The following is a 24702-nucleotide window of genomic DNA, read 5'->3' as shown; positions in this document are numbered from 1 at the left end:
AGTCATGATCAATGTACCTATAAAGTTTCATGATCCTAGGCCTAAGCGTTCTTGAGTTATCATCCGGAAACCATCCAGTGGACGAACCGACCGACGGACCGACCAACGGACTGAACGACAAGTGCAAAACAATATACCCCCTCTTCTTCAAAGGGGGGCATAAAAAAAGTCTGATAAAGAGAGACAACTCAAAATCAAAATGTCCATTGTTACTGATTGTTCATAGTTACATAGTTGTTTCAAAATAAATACATTTTTAGTTGTGGCGAACTTGACCATGGAGATATTGACGCAATTCTTTTGTGCGACACACCGTCCAATAATGGTGAACAAATGTGCCAAATGATTTTAAAATGTCACAATGAATGACATAGTAATGGCCCAGACAAGCTCATTCATGGCCATTTTTGACCTTCAAACTCAAACTGTGACCTTGACCTATCGACGTGATTCTTTCTCTCGACACACCGTCTAATGATGGTGAACAAATGTGCCAATGATTTTAAAATCTCAAAATGACTCACAAAGTAATGGCCCGGACAAGCTCATTTTTGACCTTCAAACTCAAATTGTGACCTTGACCTTGGAGATATCAATGTTATTCTTTCGCAGGACACACCGTCTAATGATGGTGAACAAATGTGCCAAATGATTTTAAAATCTGACAATGAATGACAAAGTTATGGCCTGGACAAGCTCATTTATGGCCACTTTTTACCTTCAAACTCAAATTGTGACCTTGACCTTGGAGATATTGACGTAATTCTTTCGCGCGACACACCGTCTAATGATGGTGAACAAATGTGCTAAATGATTTTAAAATCTGACAATGAACAACAGAGTTATGGCCCGGACAAGCTTGTTCCTCCTGCCCACCCGCCTGCCCGCCCGCCAACCAGCCCGCCTGCCGACATTCGCCAATCTAATAACCAGTTTTTTTCTTCGAAAAACCTGGTTAATAAAAGGAAACGTCTAGTAGTTGGGGGGGACAAGAATTGCACTAAATGTACAGTTAATGGAAAATTTCAAAGGGCCATAACTCTGTGAAAAATCATCCGACCAGAACCTGCTGATAATATGCACATTTCCTCTTGGTAGTGAAGCTTCCCATAAAGTTTCATAGAATTCCGGTCATAAGTTGCTGAGAAATAGCCCAGACAAAAATTGTGCACAGACGGACACACACACGGACAGACAAAGCGGCGACAATATGCTCCCCCCAAAAAATTTTGGGGGAGCATAAAAATAGCAAACAAGCCAATTCGTTAAATTGATATCCCCCGCCAAAATACTTCTGGACACAAATATTTCTGGACGGATGGACAACGCCAATATCATCCTCTTATCCATTTACATACTCTTACAAAGTTTCAATTAAATCCATCAAAGCACTTCCAAGATATGGCTCCAGACACACACAAAAAAGCATTTTTTCAAGATACAAAGGGCCATAACTCTGTTATTATCCAATGGTGTGCAATGCCATTTGGCGTGCATCATCTTCTTATCCATATATATATACTCATACCAAGTTTCAATGAAATCTGCCAAAGCACTTTTAAGATATGGCTCCGGACACAAAAGTGCCGGACGGACAGACAAACGGACGGAAAGAAGGAAGGACGGACAACGCCAAAACAATATCCCTCTGCCTATTGCGGGGGATAATAGCAATGGTAGAAACAAGATTTAATAAATTGAACACCTTTAGAGAATGCAGAAACCAGAAGAGCATGCACAAACCTTGGTCAATGGTTTCTGTTTTTTGAGTCTGAAAGGCTTCACAGTCCAGTCCAGGTCCCAGAGCCAAGGGTCAGCCTTGTACCTGACAGACACAAGAATAAGGCAACACTGCGATAATAGTTGCAATTATAATTGAGCGCTGCTCTGTGAAAAAAGGAGTTTAATTCATGTACGTAATGTATCGTCCCAGATTATCCTGTTCAGTCCGCACAGGCCAGTCAGGGACACTTTCCGCCTAAACTAGATTTTGCTACGAAGAGCCTTTCTTTAAAGAAAAAATTTCAGAAAAACAGAAAGTGTCGTCCCTGATTAGCCTGTGCAAACTGCACGGGCTAATGTGGGGCAATACTTAATTAAGGCACAAGCATTAAGCCCCCTTTTCACAGGGCGAGGCTCATTTGATTTATCTTAAGCTATCCCATCTTAGTTAAGGATTAACAAAATAAAACTGCATCTGATGAACAACTTCATGAGAATCAGTGATGTCTTTTTGTTATTATGATTTAACTTACTAACTTTTTTTTGCTAGTATTATAATGAAACACCTTTGGAATGGATTTTATCACATGACTGCTTGAACTGTATTGAATGTTATCCATCGATGTATTTATGTTATTGTACTATGCATATCAGCAAATAAAGCACATTTACCTTTTAAAAAGGAAACAAAAGAATGAGAAGATCAATTAACTCTTTCAGTGCTGGAACCGAATTGGATCAGGATCTAAACTGTTTGCTACTGTGATAGTATTCTTTGAAAACAAGACTATTGTCAAGCAATATAAGTCCCCTACCGGATCCACCATTGTCAGAAATTCCAGATTTTTAAATATATATTTGTTGCCATAGCAATCAATTTTTTTTTATTTAGGAACAAAATGAAATGACGTGCATAATGTCCATATTGCCATCTATCCATGTTTCAAGTTTCATGAAAAAATATTAAGAACTTTAAAAGTTATTGCAGGATCCAGAAAACCACCATTTTCAGCAGTATTTCTAGTCTATTTGTTGCCATAGCAACCAGAATTATTGACGTCGGAACGAAATGAAATGACGTGCATAATGTCCATATTGCCATCGATTCATGTTTCAAGTTACATGAAAAAATATTAAGAACTTTAAAAGTTATCGCAGGATCCAGTAAACCACCATTTTCAGCAGTATGTCTAGTCTATTTGTTGCCATAGCAACCAAATTTTTTTACGTCGGAACGAAATGAAATGACGTGCATAATGTCCATAATGCCATCTATCCATGTTTCAAGTTTCATGAAAAAAATATTAAGAACTTTAAAAGTTATCGCAGGATCCAGAAAATACACCATTTTCAGCAGTATTTCTAGTCTATTTGTTGCAATAGCAACCAGAATTTTTGATGTAGGAACGAAATGAAATGACGTGCATAATGTCCATATTGCCATCTATCCATGTTCCAAGTTTCATGAAAAAATATTAAGAACTTTTAAAGTTATCGCAGGATCCAGAAAAGTGTGACGGACGGACGGAGACAAAACCATAAGTCTCCTCCGGTAAAACCGGTAGGGGACTAAAAATCGAAGAAAATGCTAAATTTAGAAATTCAGCAGAAGACATTTTAGCAGACGACAAACTTCCCAGCATGCAAAGGGTTAAGATCTGTGTGCAAAAAAAACGATATACAGAGGCAGACCCAACACCAGCAGAAGTATGGCCATTGAGGACACCAATGTGATAGGTAACATAAACACACGCTGCTAAAATAATTCAATATCTCATATACCAATGTCATTGATACTTACTGTTCAGTGGCCAACAATTTGCAAGCATCGTTAGCTAGTCGCATTAGGAGCTGTTTCAGTTGGTTCTGCATGTCTTCATACACAGTGTTTGACTGGTTTACATAACGCTGCCAGTTCTGGTTCACTGGTAGGTAACCAGTCGACATTTCAAACATGCCCGCTAAAGATACTGGATGGGGAAACCTGAAAGATTTTGTAGCATTTTTTATGCATAAATTTAATATGACATGTTCATTCAAAGAAATCTTAACTAAGAGTAAGTGATCAGTAAATGTTTCTTTAATGCCATTCCTACTCCATAAAATTTAAATTCACAAAAGACACAACCAGAAAGACCATAATTTTACTTAATATGGCTGTGTATTTTAAGTTATAATTGCATTACAAACAGGTTTTGTTAGAATAAGAAATATGCTTCACAAACCAATTGGCATTAAAATGAGATATGATTTTCAATGTTTTTCGCCCAATGGAGAAGTTTTTTGACAAAGACATCTCTTTAACAAGAGCACCGCCTTGCGGGTGCAGACTGCTCATCCATTTTTCTTTTTAAAGGTGTAGGGACCTATCTCAATTTCAATCACAAAGGAGGGACGGGTGAAGTAGAAAGGGGTGTAAAGTATCGGGGTGTGGTCATTTATTACATTATCTTTTTCTAAAAATGAAAAAAAAAGGCATTTTTTATATTTTTTTTTTTTGGGGGGGGGGGTTTGGGTGGGATGGTTGGACGGTATTTCAAAAATAAAATAAAAACAAGGGCTGTTTGTAAAACATGCATGCCCCCCATATGGGCTGTCCATTGTAGTGGCAGTCATTGTGTGAATACGTTTTTTGTCACTGTGACCTTGACCTTTGACCTAGTGACCTGGATATCTATAGGGGTCATCTGTGAGTCATGATCAATGTATATATGAAGTTTCATGAACCTAGGCGTATGCGTTCTTGAGTTATCATCCGAAAACCATTTTACTATTTCGGGTCACTTTGACCTTGACCTTTGACCTAGTGACCTCAAAAATCAATAGGGGTCATCTGCGAGTCATGATCTATCTAACGATGAAGTTTCATGATCCTAGCGTATGCGTTCTTGAGTTATCAACTGGAAACCATTTTACTATTTAGGGTCACCGTGACCTTGACCTTTGACCTTGTGACCTCAAAATCAATAGGGGTCTACTGCGAGTCATGATCAATCTACCTATGAAGTTTCATGATCCTAGGTGTTTGCGTTCTTGAGTTATCATCCCAAAATCATTTTACTATTTCGGGTCACCGTGACCTTGACCTTTGACCTTGAGACCTCAAAATCAATAGGGGTCATCTGCGAGTCATGATCAAGCTACCTATGAAGTTTCATGATCCTAGGCATATGCGTTCTTGAGTTATCATCCATAAACCATTTTACTATTTCAGGTTACCGTGACCTTGACCTTTGACCTAGTGACCTTAAAATCAATAGGGGTCATCTGCGAGTTATGATCTATCTAACGTTGATGTTTTATGATCCTAGGCGTATGCGTTCTTGAGTTATCATCCGGAGACCATTTTACTATTCAGGGTAACCGTGACCTTGACCTTTGACCTAGTGACCTGAAAATCAATAGGGGTCATCTGCAAGTCATGATCAATCTACCTATGAAGTTTTATGATCCTAGGCGTATGCGTTCTTGAGTTATCATCCAAAAACCATTTTACTATTTCGGTTCACCGTGACCTTGACCTTTGACCTAGTGACCTCAAAAACAATAGGGGTCATCTGCGAGTCATGATCAATGTACCTATGAAGTTTCATGATCCTAGGCCCAAGCGTTCTTGAGTTATCATCTGACAACCACCTGGTGGACAGACCGACAGACCGACCGACAGACCAACCGACCGACCGACTGACCTGAGCAAAGCAATATACCCCCTCTTCTTCGAAGGGGGGCATAAAAATTAATATTTGTGTTTTTAACTATGTTTGAAAAAACAAGAGATGTGTTTGTCAGAAACACAATGACCCCTATTGCGCCGCTTTGAATTTATTTTTTTTTACCTTTGACCTTGAAGAATGACCTTGACCTTGAACTTCCACCACTCAAAATGTGCAGCTTTATGAGAACGCCGCTTTGAAATATAAAAAAATGACCTTTGACCTTGAAGGATGACCTTGACCTTGAAGGATGACCTTGACCTAGAACTTCCACCACTCAAAATGTGCAGCTTCATGATAACACCGCTTTGAAATTATTATTTTATTTTGACCTTTGACCCTGAAGGATGGCCTTGACCTTGAAGAATGACCTTGACCTTTAACTTCCACCACTCAAAATGTGCAGCTTCATGAGAACGCCGCATTGAAAAAAAAAATGACCTTTGACCTTGAAGGATGACCTTGACCTTGAAGGATGACCTTGAACATGAGCTTCCACCACTCAAAATGTGCAGCTTCATGAGAACGCCGCTTTGAATTTTTAATTTTTTTTTACCTTGAAGGATGACCTTGACCTTGAACTTCCACCACTCAAAATATGCAGTTTCATGATAACGCCGCTTTGAGTTTTTAATATATTTTTGACCCTTGACCTTGAAGGATGACCTTGACCTTGAACTTCCACCACTCAAAATGTGCAGCTTCAAGATAACGCTGCTTTGAATTTATTTATTTTTATCTTTGACCTTGAAGGATGACTTGACCTTAAAGAATGACCTTGAACTTCCACCACTCAAAATGTGCAGCTTTATGAGAATGCGGCTTTGAAATATTTATTTTTTTTAACTTTGACCTTGAAGGATGACCTTGACCTTGAACTTCCACCACTCGAAATGTGCAGCTTCATGAGAACACTGCTTTGAATTTATTTTATTTTTTTGACCTTGAAGGATGAACGTGACCTTGAACTTCCACCACTCAAAATGTGCAGCTTCATGAGATACACATGCATGCCAAATATCAAGTTGCTATCTTCAATATTAAAAAAGTTATGGCCAATGTTAACGTTTTCGGACGGACAGACACCATATATTTGACATTTGACCATGGAGGATAACCTTGACCTTCTCCTTTCACCACTCAAAATGTTCAGCTCTATGAGATACAGATGCATGCCAAATATCAAGTTGCTATCTTCAATATTGAAAAAGTTATGGCCAATGTTAAAGTTTTCGGACGGACAGACACCATAAATTTGACATTTGACCTTGAAGGATGACCTTGACCTTTCACCACTCAAAATGTGCAGCTCCATGAGATACACATGCATGCCAAATATCAAGTTGCTATCTTCAAAAGTGAAAAAGTTATGGCAAATGTTAAAGTTTTTTTCGGACGGACAGACTGACTGACATACTGAGGGACAGTTCAACTGCTTTATGCCACCCTACCGGGGGCATAAACATATTTTTTTGGGGTGGGGGGTGGGGGGGATATAGTGTGAGGGTGTGGTGGTCATTTATTAGATGATCTTTAATTTAAAAAAAAATTGGGGGGGGGGGGATTGAGGGGGGGGGGGGGGGGGGGCAGTGGGGATGGTTCGGGTGGAGTCTATTGTGGTATGTCAGGTAAGAGTTGTTTTGTCAAAGTATCAATCGAATCTAATCATAAAGAAAGAAGTTATGGCAATTTTAGCAAAATTTAATAATTTGACCTTGAGAGTCAAGGTCATTCAAAGGTCAAGGTAAAATTCAACTTGCCAGGTACAGTACCCTCATGATAGCATGAAAGTATTTGAAGTTTAAAAGCAATTGCCTTGATACTTTAGAAGTACAGTGGATCTAAACACAAAATGTAACCATATATTCAAAGTTACTAAGTCAAAAAAGGGCCATAATTCCGTAAAAATGACAACCAGAGTTATGCAACTTGTCCTTTACTGTCCCCTTATGATAGTTTGCGAGTGTTCAAAGTATGAAAGCAATATCTATGATACTTTAGGGGTAAAGTGGACTAAAACACAAAACTTAACCAAATTTTAAAGTATAAAGGGCCCATAATTCCGTCCAAATGCCAGTCAGAATTACATAACTTTGCCTGCACAGTCCCCTTACGATAGTTAATAAGTGTTGCAAGTATGAAAGCAATAGCTTTGATACTTTAGGAAAAAAGTGGACCTAAACACAAAACTAAACAAAATTTTCAATTTTCTAAGTATAACAAGGGCACATAATTCTGTCAAAATGCCAGTCAGAGTTACATAACTTTGCCTGCACAGTCCCCTTATGATAGTTAGTAAGTGTTCAAGTATGAAAGCAAAAGCTTTGATACTTAAGGAATAAAATGAGCCTAAACACAAAACTTAACCAATATTTTTAATTTTCTAAGTATAAAAAGGGCACATAATTCTGTCATAATGCAAGCCAGAGTTATCTTACTTTGCCTGCCCAGTCCCCTCATGATAGTAAGTAAGTGTACCAAGTTTGAATGCAATAGCATTGATGAGAAAAGTGGACCTAAACGCAAAACTTAACCAACACTGACGCCGACACCAAGGTGATGACAATAGCTCATAACAAGAGCACCGCCTTGCGGGTGCAGACCGCTCATCTATTTTCATTTAAAGGTGAAGGGACTCTCATTTTCAATCACAAAGGAGGGAGGGGTGGAGTGAAGAGGGGTGTAAAGTGTGGGGGTGTGGACATTTATTACATTATTTTCCAAAAATGCGATTAAATGCGAATTTTTTTTTATAAAATTCGGGGGGGGGGGGGGGGGATTCTTGGGTGCGATGGTTGGACGGTATTTCAAACATAAAATAAAAAAATAAAAATATTTGTGTTTTTTAACAGTTTCAAAAAAAATAAAATTGGGGGGGGGGGGGGGTGGGGTGGGGGGGGGTATAGTGTGAGGGTGTGGTGGTCATTTGTGAGATTGTGAGATGATCTTTAAAAAAAAAAAAATTAGGGGGGAATCGGGTGGGGGAAGGGGGGGGTGGGGGGGATTCTTGGGTGCGATGGCTGGACGGTATTTCAAACATAAAATAATATATAAAAAAATTGTGTTTTTTAACCGTTTTAAAAAAAAAAATGGGGGAGTGGGGTGGGGGGGGTATAGTGTGAGGGTGTGGTGATCATTTGCGAGATGATAAAAAAAAAATTAGGGGGGGGGATTCGGGGGGGGGAGGGGGAGGGGGGGAAGGCACGGGGGATGGTTTGGGTGGAGTCTATTGTGGTAATTGTCAGGTAAGAGTAGTTTTGTCAAAGTATCAATCAAATCTAATCATTAATAAAGAAGTTATGGCAATTTTAGCAAAATTTAATAATTTGACCTTGAGAGTCAAGGTCATTCAAAGGTCAAGGTAAAATTCAACTTGCCAGATACAGTAACCTCATGATAGCATGAAAGTATTTGAAGTTTGAAAGCAATAGCCTTGATACTTAAGAAGTAAAGTGGATCGAAACACAAAATTTAACCATATATTCAAAGTCAACAAGATGTGTTTGTGAAACACAATGTCCCCCAATATGATGTTTGACATTGTAGGATGACCTTGACCTTCTGAAGGATGACCTTGACCTTGACCTTTCACCACTCAAAATGTGCAGCTCCATGAGATACACATGCATGCCAAATATCAAGTTGCTATCTTCAATATTGCAAAAGAATTCATAAAATAAGCGATTTGGGCCACATATATTTGACCTCTGACCTTGAAGGATGACCTTGACCTTTCACCACTTAAAATGAGCAGCTCCATGAGATGCACATGCATGCCAAATATCAAGTTGCTATCTTCAATATTGCAAAAGTATTCATAAAATGAGCGATTTTGGCCACATATAATTGACCTCTGACCTTAAAGGATGACCTTGACCTTGACCTTTCACCACTCAAAATGTGCAGCTACATGAGATACACATGCATGCCAAATATCAAGTTGCTATCTTCAATATTGCAAAAGTATTCATAAAATGAGCGATTTTGGCCACATATATTTGACCTCTGACCTTGAAGGATGACCTTGACCTTTCACCACTCAAAATGTGCAGCTTCATGAGATACACATGCATGCCAAATATGAAGTTACTATCTTCAATATAGCAAAAGTTATTGCAAAATGTTAAAGTTGGCGCAAACAGACAGACAGACCAACAGACCAACAGACAGGGCAAAAACAATATGTCCCCCACTACTATAGTGGGGGACATAAAAAAGGGCCATAATTCCATAAAAATGACAACCAGAGTTATGCAACTTGTCCTTTTACTGTACCCTTATGATATTTTGCGAGTGTTCCGAGTATGAAAGCAATATCTATGATACTTTAGGGGTAAAGTGGACCAAAACACAAAACTTAACCAAATTTTCAAGTATAAAGGGCCCATAATTCTGTCCAAATGCCAGTCAGAGTTACATAACTTTGCCTGCACAGTCCCCTTATGATAGTTAATAAGTGTTGCAAGTATGAAAGCAATAGCTTTGATTCTGTAGGAATAAAGTGGACCTAAACACAAAACTTAAACAAATTTTCAATTTTCTAAGTACAAAAAGGGCACATAATTCTGTCAAAATGCCAGTCAGAGTTTCATTACTTTGCCTTAACAGTCCCCTTATGATAGTTAGTAAGTGATGCTAGTATCAAAGCAATAGCTTTGATACTTACGGAATAAAATGGACCTAAACACAAAACTTAACCAAAATTTTCAATTTTCTAAGTATAAAAAGGGCACATAATTCTGTCAAAATGCATGCCAGAGTTATCTAACTTTGCCTGCCCAGTCCCCTCATGATAGTTAGTAAGCGAACCAAGTTTGAATGCAATAGCATTGATACTTTCTGAGAAAAGTGGACCTAAACACAAAACTTAACCAAAATTTTCAATTTTCTAAGTATAAAAAGGGCACATAATTCTGTCAAAATGCACGCCAGAGTTATCTAACTTTGCCTGCCCAGTCCTCTTATGATAGTAAGTAAGTGTACCAAGTTTGAATGCAATAGCATTGATACTTTCTGAGAAAAGTGGACCTAAACGCAAAACTTAACCGGCCGCCAATGCCGACGCCGACGCCAAGGTGATGACAATAGCTCATAATTTTTTTTCAAAAAATAGATGAGATAATAAAAATTGTGTACACAATTAAATATATGGGGACCTTACACCTATGTAGGTGAGTTAATAAACCCTATAAAACAATCGTCAATGTTCTACCTCTCACAGAACTCTGGCCACAACGCCTTGAACACTTCATATGTGGCCACCACATCATTGGCACAGTACAACATCAAGTTCTAAAAAATACAAAATTTGCACTTTTGAGTCAATAATTCAACAGGATTATAATTTTGTGGGAGGACGGACCCCACAATGTCGATGAAAATTAGTGCTTAACAATTTTCTTGGTTTCACAGCAATATATTTTTGCAGTATCCATTTAAATAAATTATCAAGTGTAAAAATTGTTCAAACCACACGAACAAATAACATTTTATGCTGACAAACTATTCTAGGTCCCTTGCATCATGGTAAAGTTGCCATTCCAGATTGAAGGTAAAATATAGGATATTGGTCCTATTAATTTTGTTCATACCATAACTTTGTTCAGGAAGGATGAATATTCAAATAGCTTGGCAGAAGTATTGAGCAGGATGAGACACCATGTCTGGATATTCAAATAGCTTGGCAGAAGTATTGAGCAGGATGAGACACCATGTCTTAGAAAAGATCACACTTCACAGTCAAAGGTCAATTTTAAGAAATCAGATTTTAAAACATTATTCATCCCACATGGATAGATTTTCTTATATTTTGGTAGAAATGATTACCATTTAGGCCAAAGTGTTATACGCCAGACCCAGGTGCCTAGATCCAGGGCCAGAGGCACATTTAAATATGAAAAGTTTAATATTATAATTACATGTATATATATATATAGTAGGTCTGGTAGATTTTAGGTTAGAATCATTGAGACGGAAAATGAAATTGATCATGATTTAAAAAATAACCTCTGCCAAAGAATGCAGGAATTGTTCATGAACCAGTTCCAGAACTTAGCTAAAAAACCACAGACATTTACGATTTGATAAATAGCCAATCAAGAACAGAGAAATAAAATACTACCTGGTAGATATAAACAACTTAATGAGGATGATGGATGCTTATGTCTATGCTTTGAACTCAATATAAAATTAAATGATTGCATGCAGAACTCTTGAAAATCATTTATCATAAAGTAAATAATTCCTAATGAACTGAAAGTTCATGAATCAAATGTCTACGTACATGTGGTTTAGTTCATGAACTACGCAGGGAACGATTTACAGTCCATGAAATTTTCAGTTAATGAGCTACAGTCCATCAACTTTCTAGAATTGTTCTGCAAATGGTGCCAAGTTCATATTAAATACGTGACATAACCTTCTTTAAATTACTCATTCTTGTTATAGTGTAACTATAGGGACCAGGTTTTTACTAATGTTTCTTTTTCAAACATTTTGACCAAACAAAACATTGGCTCATAATAAACAATCCCTTCTTTTTTCGCTGTTGCCGTTGTTATTAAGTATTAAAACAGCTTTAAATGGTGATAAATAGCATCTTATTACCGAGCATTTTGAGTAAGTAATATTAAAATGCATCTCTCAGTTCAATGATTAGTCAGCATATTATTGTGATCTGATGGCCGTGAATTTTTAGATGTGTTTATAAACTTAACAGTTCATGTACATGTCACAAACTTACATTTTAAGAAGTAAAGTTTCATGACCTTGAGTTCAAGGAACATTTTTTGAATATGACATCATGACTATTACATGATCACACCTTTCCGGACTATGTGACAAGTACAATAATTATCAACAAATGTAAATATTTTATGTCTATTTGGATTGTGGCATCTCTGTTTGGGATCTTTAATGATTAACAACTCATTTCCTAAAATATTAAAATTATTAAAAAATTTAACTTTTCTGACAGGAGTTTCAAAGCTTTAAATATTTCATAGAATAAATAATGGTCCTGTCCTCTGCATTTTCATTTTTTAGCAACATTGGCAATTTTGAGCAACATTGGTAATTAATTTTAGCAATATTGGTAATTTTGAGCAACATTGGTAATTTTTAGCAATATTGGCAATTTTCAGCAACATTGGTATTTTTAGCAAGATTGGTAATTTTGAGTGACATTGGTAATTTTTAGCAATATTGGTAATTTTGAGCAACATTGGTAATTTTTAGAAATATTGGTAATTTTGAGCAACATTGGTAATTTTTAGCAAAATTGGTAATTTTGAGGAACATTGGTAATTTTTAGCAATATTGGTAATTTTCTGCAACATTGGTTATTTTTAGCAATATTGGTAATTTTGAGCAACATTGGTAATTTTTAGCAATATTTGTAATTTTGAGCAACATTGGTAATTTTTAGCAATATTGGCAACTTTGAGCAACTGTACGTGGTAAGACTGCTGGATAAATATAACAGTCATCCAGTCTCCTGCAGGTAAACAGGAACTACTGGTCCCTAGCCAAATTTGCTGGTACCAAACTGTAGATGGTCTAACTTCTTTTGTTTCATTGAAGATAACAATATAAACTGAGATTGCTTTCTAACAAATTTGCTCTATATATAAGATGCATGGGAATGTAATATGCACATTAAATATCATGAAATATTCCCATGTATATGCAATCATTCATGAAAATCCATAAAATGTTGAAGTCTCTCCTATGTCTGAAGTAAGATCAAAGTTGCCTTTTCAAAGTAATTCCTGTTTAATATTCGTTGACATTTTTTCCCTCACAATTGAAAATGATTTGTACCATTCCTTGAAATATCCAAGTTAATTATTGAACTGTTAAAAATTGAATATTTTTTTAAACACATTTTTATAAAAGATTCCCTTTAAAACCTTGTGAATTTGGTTAAAAAACATGCATCAATCATACAGTTTTCCTCCTATCATAGTTAACAAGACTATTGCCAAGCAATAAAAGTCCCCTACTGGCTCCACCATTGTCAGAATATTTTTTATATTTGTTGCCATAGCAACCAGATTTTTTGACGTAGGAACAAAATGAAATGACGTGCATAATGTCCATATTGCCATCTATTCATGTTCAAAGATGCATGAAAAAATATAAAGAACTTTGAAAGTTATCGCAGGATCCAGAAGAGCCCCATTTTCAGCAGTATTTCTAGTGTATTTGTTGCCATAGCAACCAGAATTCTTGACGTAGGAACAAAATGAAATGACGTGCATAATTTCCATATTGCCATCTGTCCATATTTCAAGTTGCATGAAAAAATATGAAGAACTTTGAAAGTTATCCCAGAATCCAGAAAATTGCCATTTTCAGCAGTATTCCTAGTCTATTTGTTGCCATAGCAACCAATATTCTTGACGTAGGAATAAAATGAAATGACGTGCATAATGTCCATATTGCCATCTGTCCATATTTCAAGTTGCATGAAAAACAAGGGACAAAATTGTCACAAAACCAGGTTTTCATTGTGAAAAAAAAATCTGATAAAGGGAGAAAACTCAAACTGAACTTTTGAAATAACAAAAAAAAATTAACCCCCTTTGTAATTTTTTTTTTTTTTTAAATCTATTTTTAGTCGTGGCGACCTTGACATTGGAGATATTGACGTGATTCTTTCGTGGGACACACCGTCCCATGATGGTGAACAAATGTGCCAAATGATTTTAAAATCTCACAATGAATGACATAGTTATGGCCAGGACAAGCTCATTTATGGCCATTTTTGACCTTTGAACTCAAAGTGTGACCTTGACCTTGGAGATATCGACGTAATTATTTCGCGCGACACACCGTCCAATGATGGTGAACAAATGTGCCAAATGATTTTAAAATCTGACGATGAACGACATAGTTATGGCTCGGACAAGCTCATTTATGGCCATTTTTGACCTTTGAACTCAAAGTGTGACCTTGACCTTGGAGATATCGACGTAATTATTTCGCGCGACACACCGTCCAATGATGGTGAACAAATGTGCCAAATGATTTTAAATTCTGACAATGAACGACATAGTTATGGCCCGGACAAGCTTATTCCGCCAGCCCGCCAGCCAGCCAGCCCGCCAGCCAGCCCGCCCGCATTCGCCAATCTAATAACCAGTTTTTTCCTTCAGAAAACCTGGTTAAATATGAAGAACTTTGAAAGTTATCGCAGGATCCAGAAAACCGCCATTTTCAGCAGTATTTCTAGTCTATTTGTTGCCATAGCAACAAGAATTCTTGACGTAGGAACAAAATGAAATGATGTGCATAATGTCCATATTGCCATCTGTCAATGTTTGAAGTTGCATGAAAAAATATGAATAACTTTGAAAGTTATCACATGATCCAGAAAACACCATTTTCAGCAGTATTTCTAGTCCATTTATTGCCATAGCAACCAAAATTCTTGACATAGGAAAAAATGAAATGACGTTCATAATGTCCATATTGCAATCTGTCCATGTTTCAAGTTGCAGGCAAAAATATGAAAAACTTTGAAAGTTATCGCACGATCCAGAAAACAGCCATTTTCAGCAGTATTTCTTGTCTATTTGTTGGCATAGCAACCAGAATTTTTGACGTATGAACAAAATGAAATGACGTGCATAATGTCCATATTGCCATCTATCCATGCTTCAAGTTGCATGAAAAAATATGAAGAACTTTGAAAGTTATCGCAGGATCAAGAAAACCGACATTTTCAGCAGTATTTCTTGTCTATTTGTTGCCATAGCAACCAGAATTCTTGACTTAGGAACAAAATGAAATGACGTGCATAATGTCCATATTGCCATCTATCCATGTTTCAAGTTGCATGAAAAAATATGAAGAACTTTAAAAGTTATCGCAGGATCCAGAAAACCGCCATTTTCAGCAGTATTTCTAGTCTATTTGTTGCCATAGCAACCAGAATTCTTGACATAGGAACAAAATGAAATGACGTGCATAATGTCCATATTGCCATCTATCCATACACCAAGTTGCATGAAAAAATATTAAGAACTTTTAAAGTTATCGCAGGATCCAGAAAACCGCCATTTTCAGCAGTATTTCTAGTCTATTTGTTGCCATAGCAACCAGAATTCTTGACGTAGGAACAAAATGAAATGACGTGCATAATGTCCATATTGCCATCTGTCCATGTTTGAAGTTGCATGAAAAAATATGAATAACTTTGAAAGTTATCACATGATCCAGAAAACACCATTTTCAGCAGTATTTCTAGTCCATTTATTGCCATAGCAACCAAAATTCTTGACATAGGAAAAAATGAAATGACGTTCATAATGTCCATATTGCAATCTGTCCATGTTTCAAGTTGCAGGCAAAAATATGAAAAACTTTGAAAGTTATCGCACGATCCAGAAAACAGCCATTTTCAGCAGTATTTCTTGTCTATTTGTTGGCATAGCAACCAGAATTTTTGACGTATGAACAAAATGAAATGACGTGCATAATGTCCATATTGCCATCTATCCATGCTTCAAGTTGCATGAAAAAATATGAAGAACTTTGAAAGTTATCGCAGGATCAAGAAAACCGACATTTTCAGCAGTATTTCTTGTCTATTTGTTGCCATAGCAACCAGAATTCTTGACTTAGGAACAAAATGAAATGACGTGCATAATGTCCATATTGCCATCTATCCATGTTTCAAGTTGCATGAAAAAATATGAAGAACTTTAAAAGTTATCGCAGGATCCAGAAAACCGCCATTTTCAGCAGTATTTCTAGTCTATTTGTTGCCATAGCAACCAGAATTCTTGACATAGGAACAAAATGAAATGACGTGCATAATGTCCATATTGCCATCTATCCATACACCAAGTTGCATGAAAAAATATTAAGAACTTTTAAAGTTATCGCAGGATCCAGAAAACCGCCATTTTCAGCAGTATTTCTAGTCTATTTGTTGCCATAGCAACCAGAATTCTTGACGTAGGAACAAAATGAAATGACGTGCATAATGTCCATATTGCCATCTGTCCATGTTTGAAGTTGCATGAAAAAATATAAAGAACTTTGAAAGTAATCGCAGGATCCAGAAAACCGCCATTTTCAGCAGTATTTCTAGTCTATTTGTTGCCATAGCAACCAGAATTCTTGATGTAGTAACAAAATGAAATGACGTGCATAATGTCCATGTTGCCATCTGTCCATGTTTCAAGTTGCATGAAAAAATATGAAGATTGAAAGTTATCGCAGGATCCAGAAAACAGCCATTTTCAGCAGTATTTCTAGTCTATTTGTTGCCATAGCAACCAGAATTCTTGACGTAGGAACAAAATGAAATGACGTGCATAATGTCCATATTGCCATCAGTCCATGTTTGAAGTTGCATGAAAAAATATGAAGAACTTTGAAAGTTATCGCAGGATCCAGAAAACCGCCATTTTCAGCAGTATTTCCAGTCTATTTATTGCCATAGCGACCAGAATTCTTGACGTAGGAACAAAATGAAATGACGTGCATAATGTCCATATTGCCATATATCCATATTTCAAGTTTCATGAAAAAATATTTAGAACTTTTCAAGTTATCGCAGGATCCAGAAAAAAACACCATTTTCAGCAGTATTTTTAGGCTATTTGTTGGCATAGCAACCAGAATTTTTGACGTATGAATAAAATGAAATGACGTGCATAATGTCCATATTGCCATCTATCCATGTTTAAAGTTTCATGAAAAAATATTAAGAACTTTTTAAGTTATCGCTGGATCCAGAAAAACACACCATTTTCAGCAGTATTTCTAGAGTATTTGTTGCCATAGCAACCAGAATTTTTGACGTAGGAACAAAATGAAATGATGTGCATAATGTCCATATTGCCATCTATCCATATTTCAAGTTTCATGAAAAAATGTTATGAACTTTGAAAGTTATCGCAGGATCCAGAAAAGTGTGACGGACGGATGGAGACAAAACCATAAGTCCCCTCCGGTGAAACCGGTAAGGGACTAACAAAGCGCACAGTTTTGGCATGGCATGCAAAGTAACACATGTTTATGCCATACTGATCTCAGCAATACTGAGATTCAATATTATTGTGACATGGTTAAAATACACTTCACATCTAGAGAATATTGGAAACGATAGCTTTCACACATGGTAATCCCTTTTGTCATAACATCACAGTGTACACAATAAGTCAATAGACCTGCTGATCCAATTATTAGACATGCTGATCACGTTATTAGACCTGCTGAGCACGTTTTCACAACAACTAACACTAAATCAGTTGAGTCAAGATTTCTTTTAAAACAGTACCATAATTACTCTAAGTTTTCAGGCATTCTAAGTTTTTGGAACCCCATTTTAGCCAAAACAAATATTTTTTCATTACTCTATATTTTCAGACAAATGTGTTTTCTTCAATAATTAATTACTATATTTTTTAGTAAGTATAATTTACAGCGCTATTTTACTAGATTTCTACCCTGTTTTTGCTTATACAGGACCCTTTGATCATGAAACAATGGTTTCACCCAACAGAATTTCAAAAGGTTATTGTATTCAGGAAGCAGTATGCTTGTTTTTTATAACGTTTTTATATATCATTTCAGGTAAGGAATTGCCAATAAGTGAAGTTGTAATTTATTTAAAGCAGAGAAAGAATATGATTATTGCACATTTATTAATTGGTTTTATTTCAAGATAATAATTGACAAATAAACATAAAATGTATGTCTCAAAATTTTAACACTCGTACTTTTTGAATATTTTTGTATCTTAATCTTCCGACATAAAAAATACAAAATTAAAATAATCTGAAAACTTCAGAGTAATTACGGTATATAATTCAATAAAGTTTACTTAAAGGGGCCTTTTCACAGATTTTTGCATGTTTTGAAGTTTGTCATTAAATGCTTTATATTGATAAATGTAAACATTGGGTCTAAAAATCTCCAGTAAAAAAACAAGAATACAATTAAAGAATTAAAAAAAAAGTAACCCTCAACGGGGCTCGAACCATTGACCCCTGGAGCCATGAAGCAAAAGTCTACCGCTCTATCCACTAGACCATCCGCTCTTATACCATTCTATGTATTTTTTACCTCATATATGTAATCCTCGTATTATCAAAAAAAATACGACAACAACAGAATTCTCCAAATTGTTCAATCGTTTCGCGTTGCAACGCTTTATAATTTTCAGGTTTTCAAATCGTCAAAAGATGCACATACTGGATATTTTAGAGCATGGTAAATGTTCAGTATTACTGTTTCCTCACAAGTATCATAACTTCAAGGAAAATTTGCGAATCTGAAACAATTTTTTTCAATTTTGTCAATTTACCAATGCGTGAAAAGGCCCCTTCAAAGACCTATCTAAAAGTTCCTAAACACATTGCAGTGTGTTATTTGAATTTAAAAAAGAGAAAATGTCAATTCCAAATCATCCTCAATATAATTTCTTTTAAATGAACTTCAAAACGTTTAACCCAAAGAAAAAATATGTCTCTTTTAATTTGAAAATCAATGTAACCAGGCTTTTCATGCGGATGATAAGATGTTGTAAATGTTTAGCATAATTTTTGCATTTGATATGGACAAAGAATTAAAACAAAATTAATACAGGAGCACTATTTATTTGTAGCTAGAATATGTATCATTCTCATTCACAATATAAATCCAAAGCGTTTTACAGATTATTAATTTAATCATGCTCCTTTGATTATATACAACAACACAATATATCAATTAATGGTTATAATGCCTGAGATTAGGCAATCTATGCACTATATGTAGTTAAATAATAAAAAAATGTACACTTTTTTTAAGTGTTTAAGTTTCAAGAAGATTGGCCAATAAATGTGGCCTTTCCATTGCTTACTAGCTTTATCTTTAATTTAACCTAGTGACAAGTTTTTCACCCTCATCAGCCTGTTTCCACCAAGATATCATTGAGACTAATCTTTTGCTCTCTGATTATACTCCTTTTATTGACGTTTCGGCATAATGCCTTTATCAAAACTTATTTGTGTTAACACTGATACACCCATATCCTGCACTCTGTGGCCAGCACCATTGAAATGTTCTGAGATTGGTTTCTCTCTTCGTAGTCGCACGTCAGCCTCGTGTTCTTTGGCATGTTCCTTTAATGATCTGCTTGTCTCTCCGACGTTTACCATCTTTTGGCATTTAATACAAAATATACCGTACACCAAGTTATAAATGTTACAGTTCTGTTTTATTGCTTCGTTTGGAATGTCACTTTTTGGGTTGTTATGAAAACCTCTTTTCAACATTTTACAGACTATACAATTAGTCTTACACGATTGTGGTATTAGTTGAAAACGTTTAATTATTTCTTTGTTTGTTTTTCCATGAACTAAAATGTCACCGATATTCCTATCTCGTCTGTATGCAACTATTGGTACGTCTGGGAATATATTTTTCATTCTGTCTGATTTATATAGTTTGTCTGTATGTTTTCGAATTATTGAGTGGATATTTGGAAGGTTGTTAGAATAAGTTATAGCTAGTGGTACTCTCTTGTTGGCTGTTTTATTTGTTTCTTTCTTCTTAAGTAAGTCTTTCCTATTTAAATTATCAACTCGGGATAGCTCATGGTTTACAAATTTATTTGGATATCCTCTTTTTTGTAGATTCTGTTTTAGTTCTTTTTTACGATGTCTGTATTTGTTTTCGTCAGAACATATTCTTTTTAAACGTATTCCTAATCCATAGGGTATTGCTTTCTTCACATTTGTTGGATGGTCTGAGTCATATTGGACATATTGATGTTTATCGGTTGGCTTTGAGTATAAATCAGTTGTTATTTTATTATCTTCTAGTTGAATTTTTGTGTCTAAGAAATCTATCTGTGTTGTGTTCCATCTTAATTCTACTTTGATGTTTTCATGTATTTTGTTAGCATAGTCGAACAATTTCATGAGTTCGTCAATTCCATGTGTCCATAGTCCAAACCCATCATCTATGAAACGTTTATAGAATATTGGTTGTTTATTGTATTCAGATAATTGTTCATCCCATTTTCTCATGTAACAACAGGCATAATTTTTCCCAAGTTTCGATCCAATAGCTACTCCCTCTTTTTGTCTGTATTCTTGTCCACAAAATTCGATCACATTATTTTCTAAAACAGTTTCAATCATTTCAATCACCGCTTCAGTGTTGATGGTCTTAGTACAGCGTTCATTTAAAGCTTGTTTGCACGCCTCTAGGCCCTCTTTCTTTGGAATCGATGGGTATAACTTGACAACATCAAAACAGTATAAGATAATTCCTTCTGGTAATGGTGTAGTTATTTCCCTCTCTATTGCGTTTAAAAATGCTGTGGTGTCTCTTATATAGCTTGGTGTTTCTATAACATAGGTTTCTAGCTCCTTTTCTGCTACCTCTGCCATTCTTTCAGTACTTGTTCCAATGCCATTTACGATTGTTCTATACGGGTTGCCTTTTTTATGTATTTTTGGATTTCCTTTGAGTTTCCCTCTTGATGGATATTTTGGTATCAAGTATTGTTGTAATTTCTTTGAGATAATGCCGTTTTTAAATAGTTTATTTGCTAGTTGCTTCACCTTTTTGTTTGCATTGTCAAGTCCATTTCCATTAGTTTTTTCATATGATGTGCTGTCATTAAGTTCATTCCGGAGTTTTTCTACATATTCATTTGCGTCTGTTATCACTATTCCAGAACCTTTGTCTGCAGGCCTTATTATTATACTGGAATCATTTAGTAACGTGTGCAATGCTTGTTTTTCTTGTCTTGTGATATTTGACTGTCCATTTTCTTTTATGCCATTTAGAATATCATTTTTAACTGCTTCTATATAAGCATCTAGCCACTTTTCTCTACCAGGTTCAGGAGTAAAACAGCTTTCTTTCTTTATCTCATATTCCTCCTTTTCATTTTTCCTTTCTTGATTTTCATCACTATGGAAATACTCTGCGAGTCGCATCCGTCTCTCCCATTCTGCTAGGTCACTGTGTATCTTAGATATATCTACGTGTTTTTTTAGACGGTACAAAAGATATTCCTTTGGATAATAGACTTGTTTCTGCTTCTGTTAACTTTCTTGAAAACAGATTTGTAACAGTGTCAAGACTATTATTATTTGTTTCAATTGTGTCTTTTTTTGCTGGTTTATTTTCACCCTTGTTTTTAGTTCTTTTATCATTTGATTTAAGTTTTTGTGTATCACACTCTTGCATTTTTCTATTTTTCTTATCTTGATAATTCATTTTATAAGAGACACCACAGCATTTTTAAACGCTATAGAGAGGGAAATAACTACACCATTACCAGAAGGAATTATCTTATACTGTTTTGATGTTGTCAAGTTATACCCATCGATTCCAAAGAAAGAGGGCCTAGAGGCGTGCAAACAAGCTTTAAATGAACGCTGTACTAAGACCATCAACACTGAAGCGGTGATTGAAATGATTGAAACTGTTTTAGAAAATAATGTGATCGAATTTTGTGGACAAGAATACAGACAAAAAGAGGGAGTAGCTATTGGATCGAAACTTGGGAAAAATTATGCCTGTTGTTACATGAGAAAATGGGATGAACAATTATCTGAATACAATAAACAACCAATATTCTATAAACGTTTCATAGATGATGGGTTTGGACTATGGACACATGGAATTGACGAACTCATGAAATTTTTCGACTATGCTAACAAAATACATGAAAACATCAAAGTAGAATTAAGATGGAACACAACACAGATAGATTTCTTAGACACAAAAATTCAACTAGAAGATAATAAAATAACATCTGATTTATACTCAAAGCCAACCGATAAACATCAATATGTCCAATATGACTCAGACCATCCAACAAATGTGAAGAAAGCAATACCCTATGGATTAGGAATACGTTTAAAAAGAATATGTTCTGACGAAAACAAATACAGACATCGTTAAAAAGAACTAAAACAGAATCTACAAAAAAGAGGATATCCAAATAAATTTGTAAACCATGAGCTATCCCGAGTTGATAATTTAAATAGGAAAGACTTACTTAAGAAGAAAGAAACAAATAAAACAGCCAACAAGAGAGTACCACTAGCTATAACTTATTCTAACAACCTTCCAAATATCCACTCAATAATTCGAAAACATACAGACAAACTATATAAATCAGACAGAATGAAAAATATATTCCCAGACGTACCAATAGTTGCATACAGACGAGATAGGAATATCGGTGACATTTTAGTTCATGGAAAAACAAACAAAGAAATAAACAAACGTTTTCAACTAATACCACAATCGTGTAAGACTAATTGTATAGTCTGTAAAATGTTGAAAAGAGGTTTTCATAACATCCCAAAAAGTGACATTCCAAACGAAGCAATAAAACAGAACTGTAACATTTATAACTTGGTGTACGGTATATTTTGTATTAAATGCCAAAAGATGGTATACGTCGGAGAGACAAGCAGATCATTAAAGGAACGTGCCAAAGAACACGAGGCTCACGTGCGACTACGAAGAGAGAAACCAATCTCAGAACATTTCAATGGTGCTGGCCACAGAGTGCAGGATATGGGTGTATTAGTGTTAACACAAATAAGAGACAGTTCCCATTATTACAGACTTATTAAAGAATTGGAATTTATAAAAAAGTTTCAAACGCAATCACCAAATGGACTAAATACAAAAAATCAACTTGATGTCCTGCTACGGGAAACTATCTTGTAAAAAATATATGTGAAAAACATTTTATATTAATCATCAACATAAATGAATGTAAAAATAATAGTACTTTATGCAATTTATCTTGTCCATAATGTGTATATGATATATAGAATAGCAAGTATATATGATTATTTAATCAAATATCATTAGAATATTATACATAGATATGGATTGAAATAATTAGAGTCATTAAATAAGTTTACCCTATTTAATTTATGATAATAAGTTAAGGTAGATTATAATTACATATGATGATGATTGTTTTATTGTAAAATATCAATTTATTAAATATATAAAGCACACATTTAACATAAGATTAAGATACAATATGTAAGTGTTTAACGTCATTTCATTTTTGGCGAATTTTTACATTTTTGGGGGCGCCATTTTATATAACGCCATTTATGACGTCATCATGTACAACGTCATTTGACGTTTAAAAACATTTTTCTTTGTTATTTAAATTGTGCAGTCAAAAGACGTAAAAATGTAGTTAACATATAATTTCCAATGTTTTGATAAAGGCATTATGCCGAAACGTCAATTAAAGGAGTATAATCAGAGAGTTATAATTTTTTAATATCCCTTCGGATAATTCAACTGAACTAATCTTTTGACCAAATTTATGACAATTGGGCAGTCAAATGCTTCTAGAATGTTTGCAGGCTTTTTCTTTAACTTGACCTAGTGTCCTAGTTTTTACCGTTCATGATCCTGTTTCAACAAAGATATCATTGGGAAAAATCTTCTGAAGAAGTTTATGAAAATTGGGCACTCAATTTGCCTCTAGACAGGTCACAAGGCAAATTTTGACCAATCAGCATTGTGCTTATGCTCAGGTAAGCAAGAACTCGTGCATTTTAATTAACCAAAAAAGTAGTTCTTGAATGAGATATTAGTTTATCAAGAAAAACAAATTGTATTTTGTTGGTTTCAATTTGCAATGCATCTTAAACATACAAGATCCAGAATCAATGAAACTTGATTGATAGAATTCTGATAAATTTATGGAAATGAGCTTGTGTTATAAATGACTGTGTAAGATTTCAGGGTTATATTATTAACATGTGTGCATGTGTCACTTAAACAATACATATAACAAACTAAATATATGTAAACAACAAAATATTTATCCACAACAAAATACATTTACACAGCAATAAACACGGTGCTTCAAAGATGATTTCTGTCACTAATTTTAATTAACCAATTAATTCTAAGCAAATCATTGGAAATTTAATTTAATTAATGATGACAGTCTATGAATTTGTATTCATACAACCAATGTAATTTTAATGTAAGTTAATAGGCCAAACACTGCTGACTGATAAATGCAAGACATTTTACTTCCTTAAAATTATCAAACCAAAATGCAACTTGACCATTATTTTATGCTCCTCCATTGTTCATTTTTAAAATAATAATTGAAAAACAGAATCACAATGAACATTATGCTCATACTTACTTATAACAATAAACTTTCAACTTTGTCAGAAAATATCACAACAAAAACTACTTTATGACTTGACTATAATCTGAGTATACAAGAAAACAAATGGCCACT

The 24702-nt window shown here is 35.1% G+C and overlaps 1 protein-coding gene across 2 annotated transcripts in view; it reads right to left on the bottom strand.

Annotated features, from left to right (window-relative positions):
• LOC127875921 (DNA polymerase subunit gamma-1-like) overlaps nt 1-24702 on the bottom strand; it is a 95551-nt gene that overhangs the window by 41443 nt on the left and 29406 nt on the right. For both annotated transcript variants that reach the window (XM_052420670.1, XM_052420671.1), the window contains exons 8-10: nt 10648-10727; nt 3524-3706; nt 1744-1825 (exon numbers count right to left, since the gene is read on the bottom strand). In XM_052420670.1, coding sequence (XP_052276630.1) covers nt 1744-1825; nt 3524-3706; nt 10648-10727 — 345 coding nt within the window. The remainder of the gene's footprint in view (nt 1-1743; nt 1826-3523; nt 3707-10647; nt 10728-24702) is intronic.

The sequence above is a fragment of the Dreissena polymorpha genome, chromosome 4 (genome assembly GCF_020536995.1).
Source record: "Dreissena polymorpha isolate Duluth1 chromosome 4, UMN_Dpol_1.0, whole genome shotgun sequence".
In the NCBI taxonomy this organism is placed as follows: Eukaryota; Metazoa; Mollusca; class Bivalvia; order Myida; family Dreissenidae; genus Dreissena; species Dreissena polymorpha.
The sequence above is the reverse complement of the archived record's forward strand: the minus strand, read 5'-3'. Positions and strand labels throughout refer to the sequence as shown.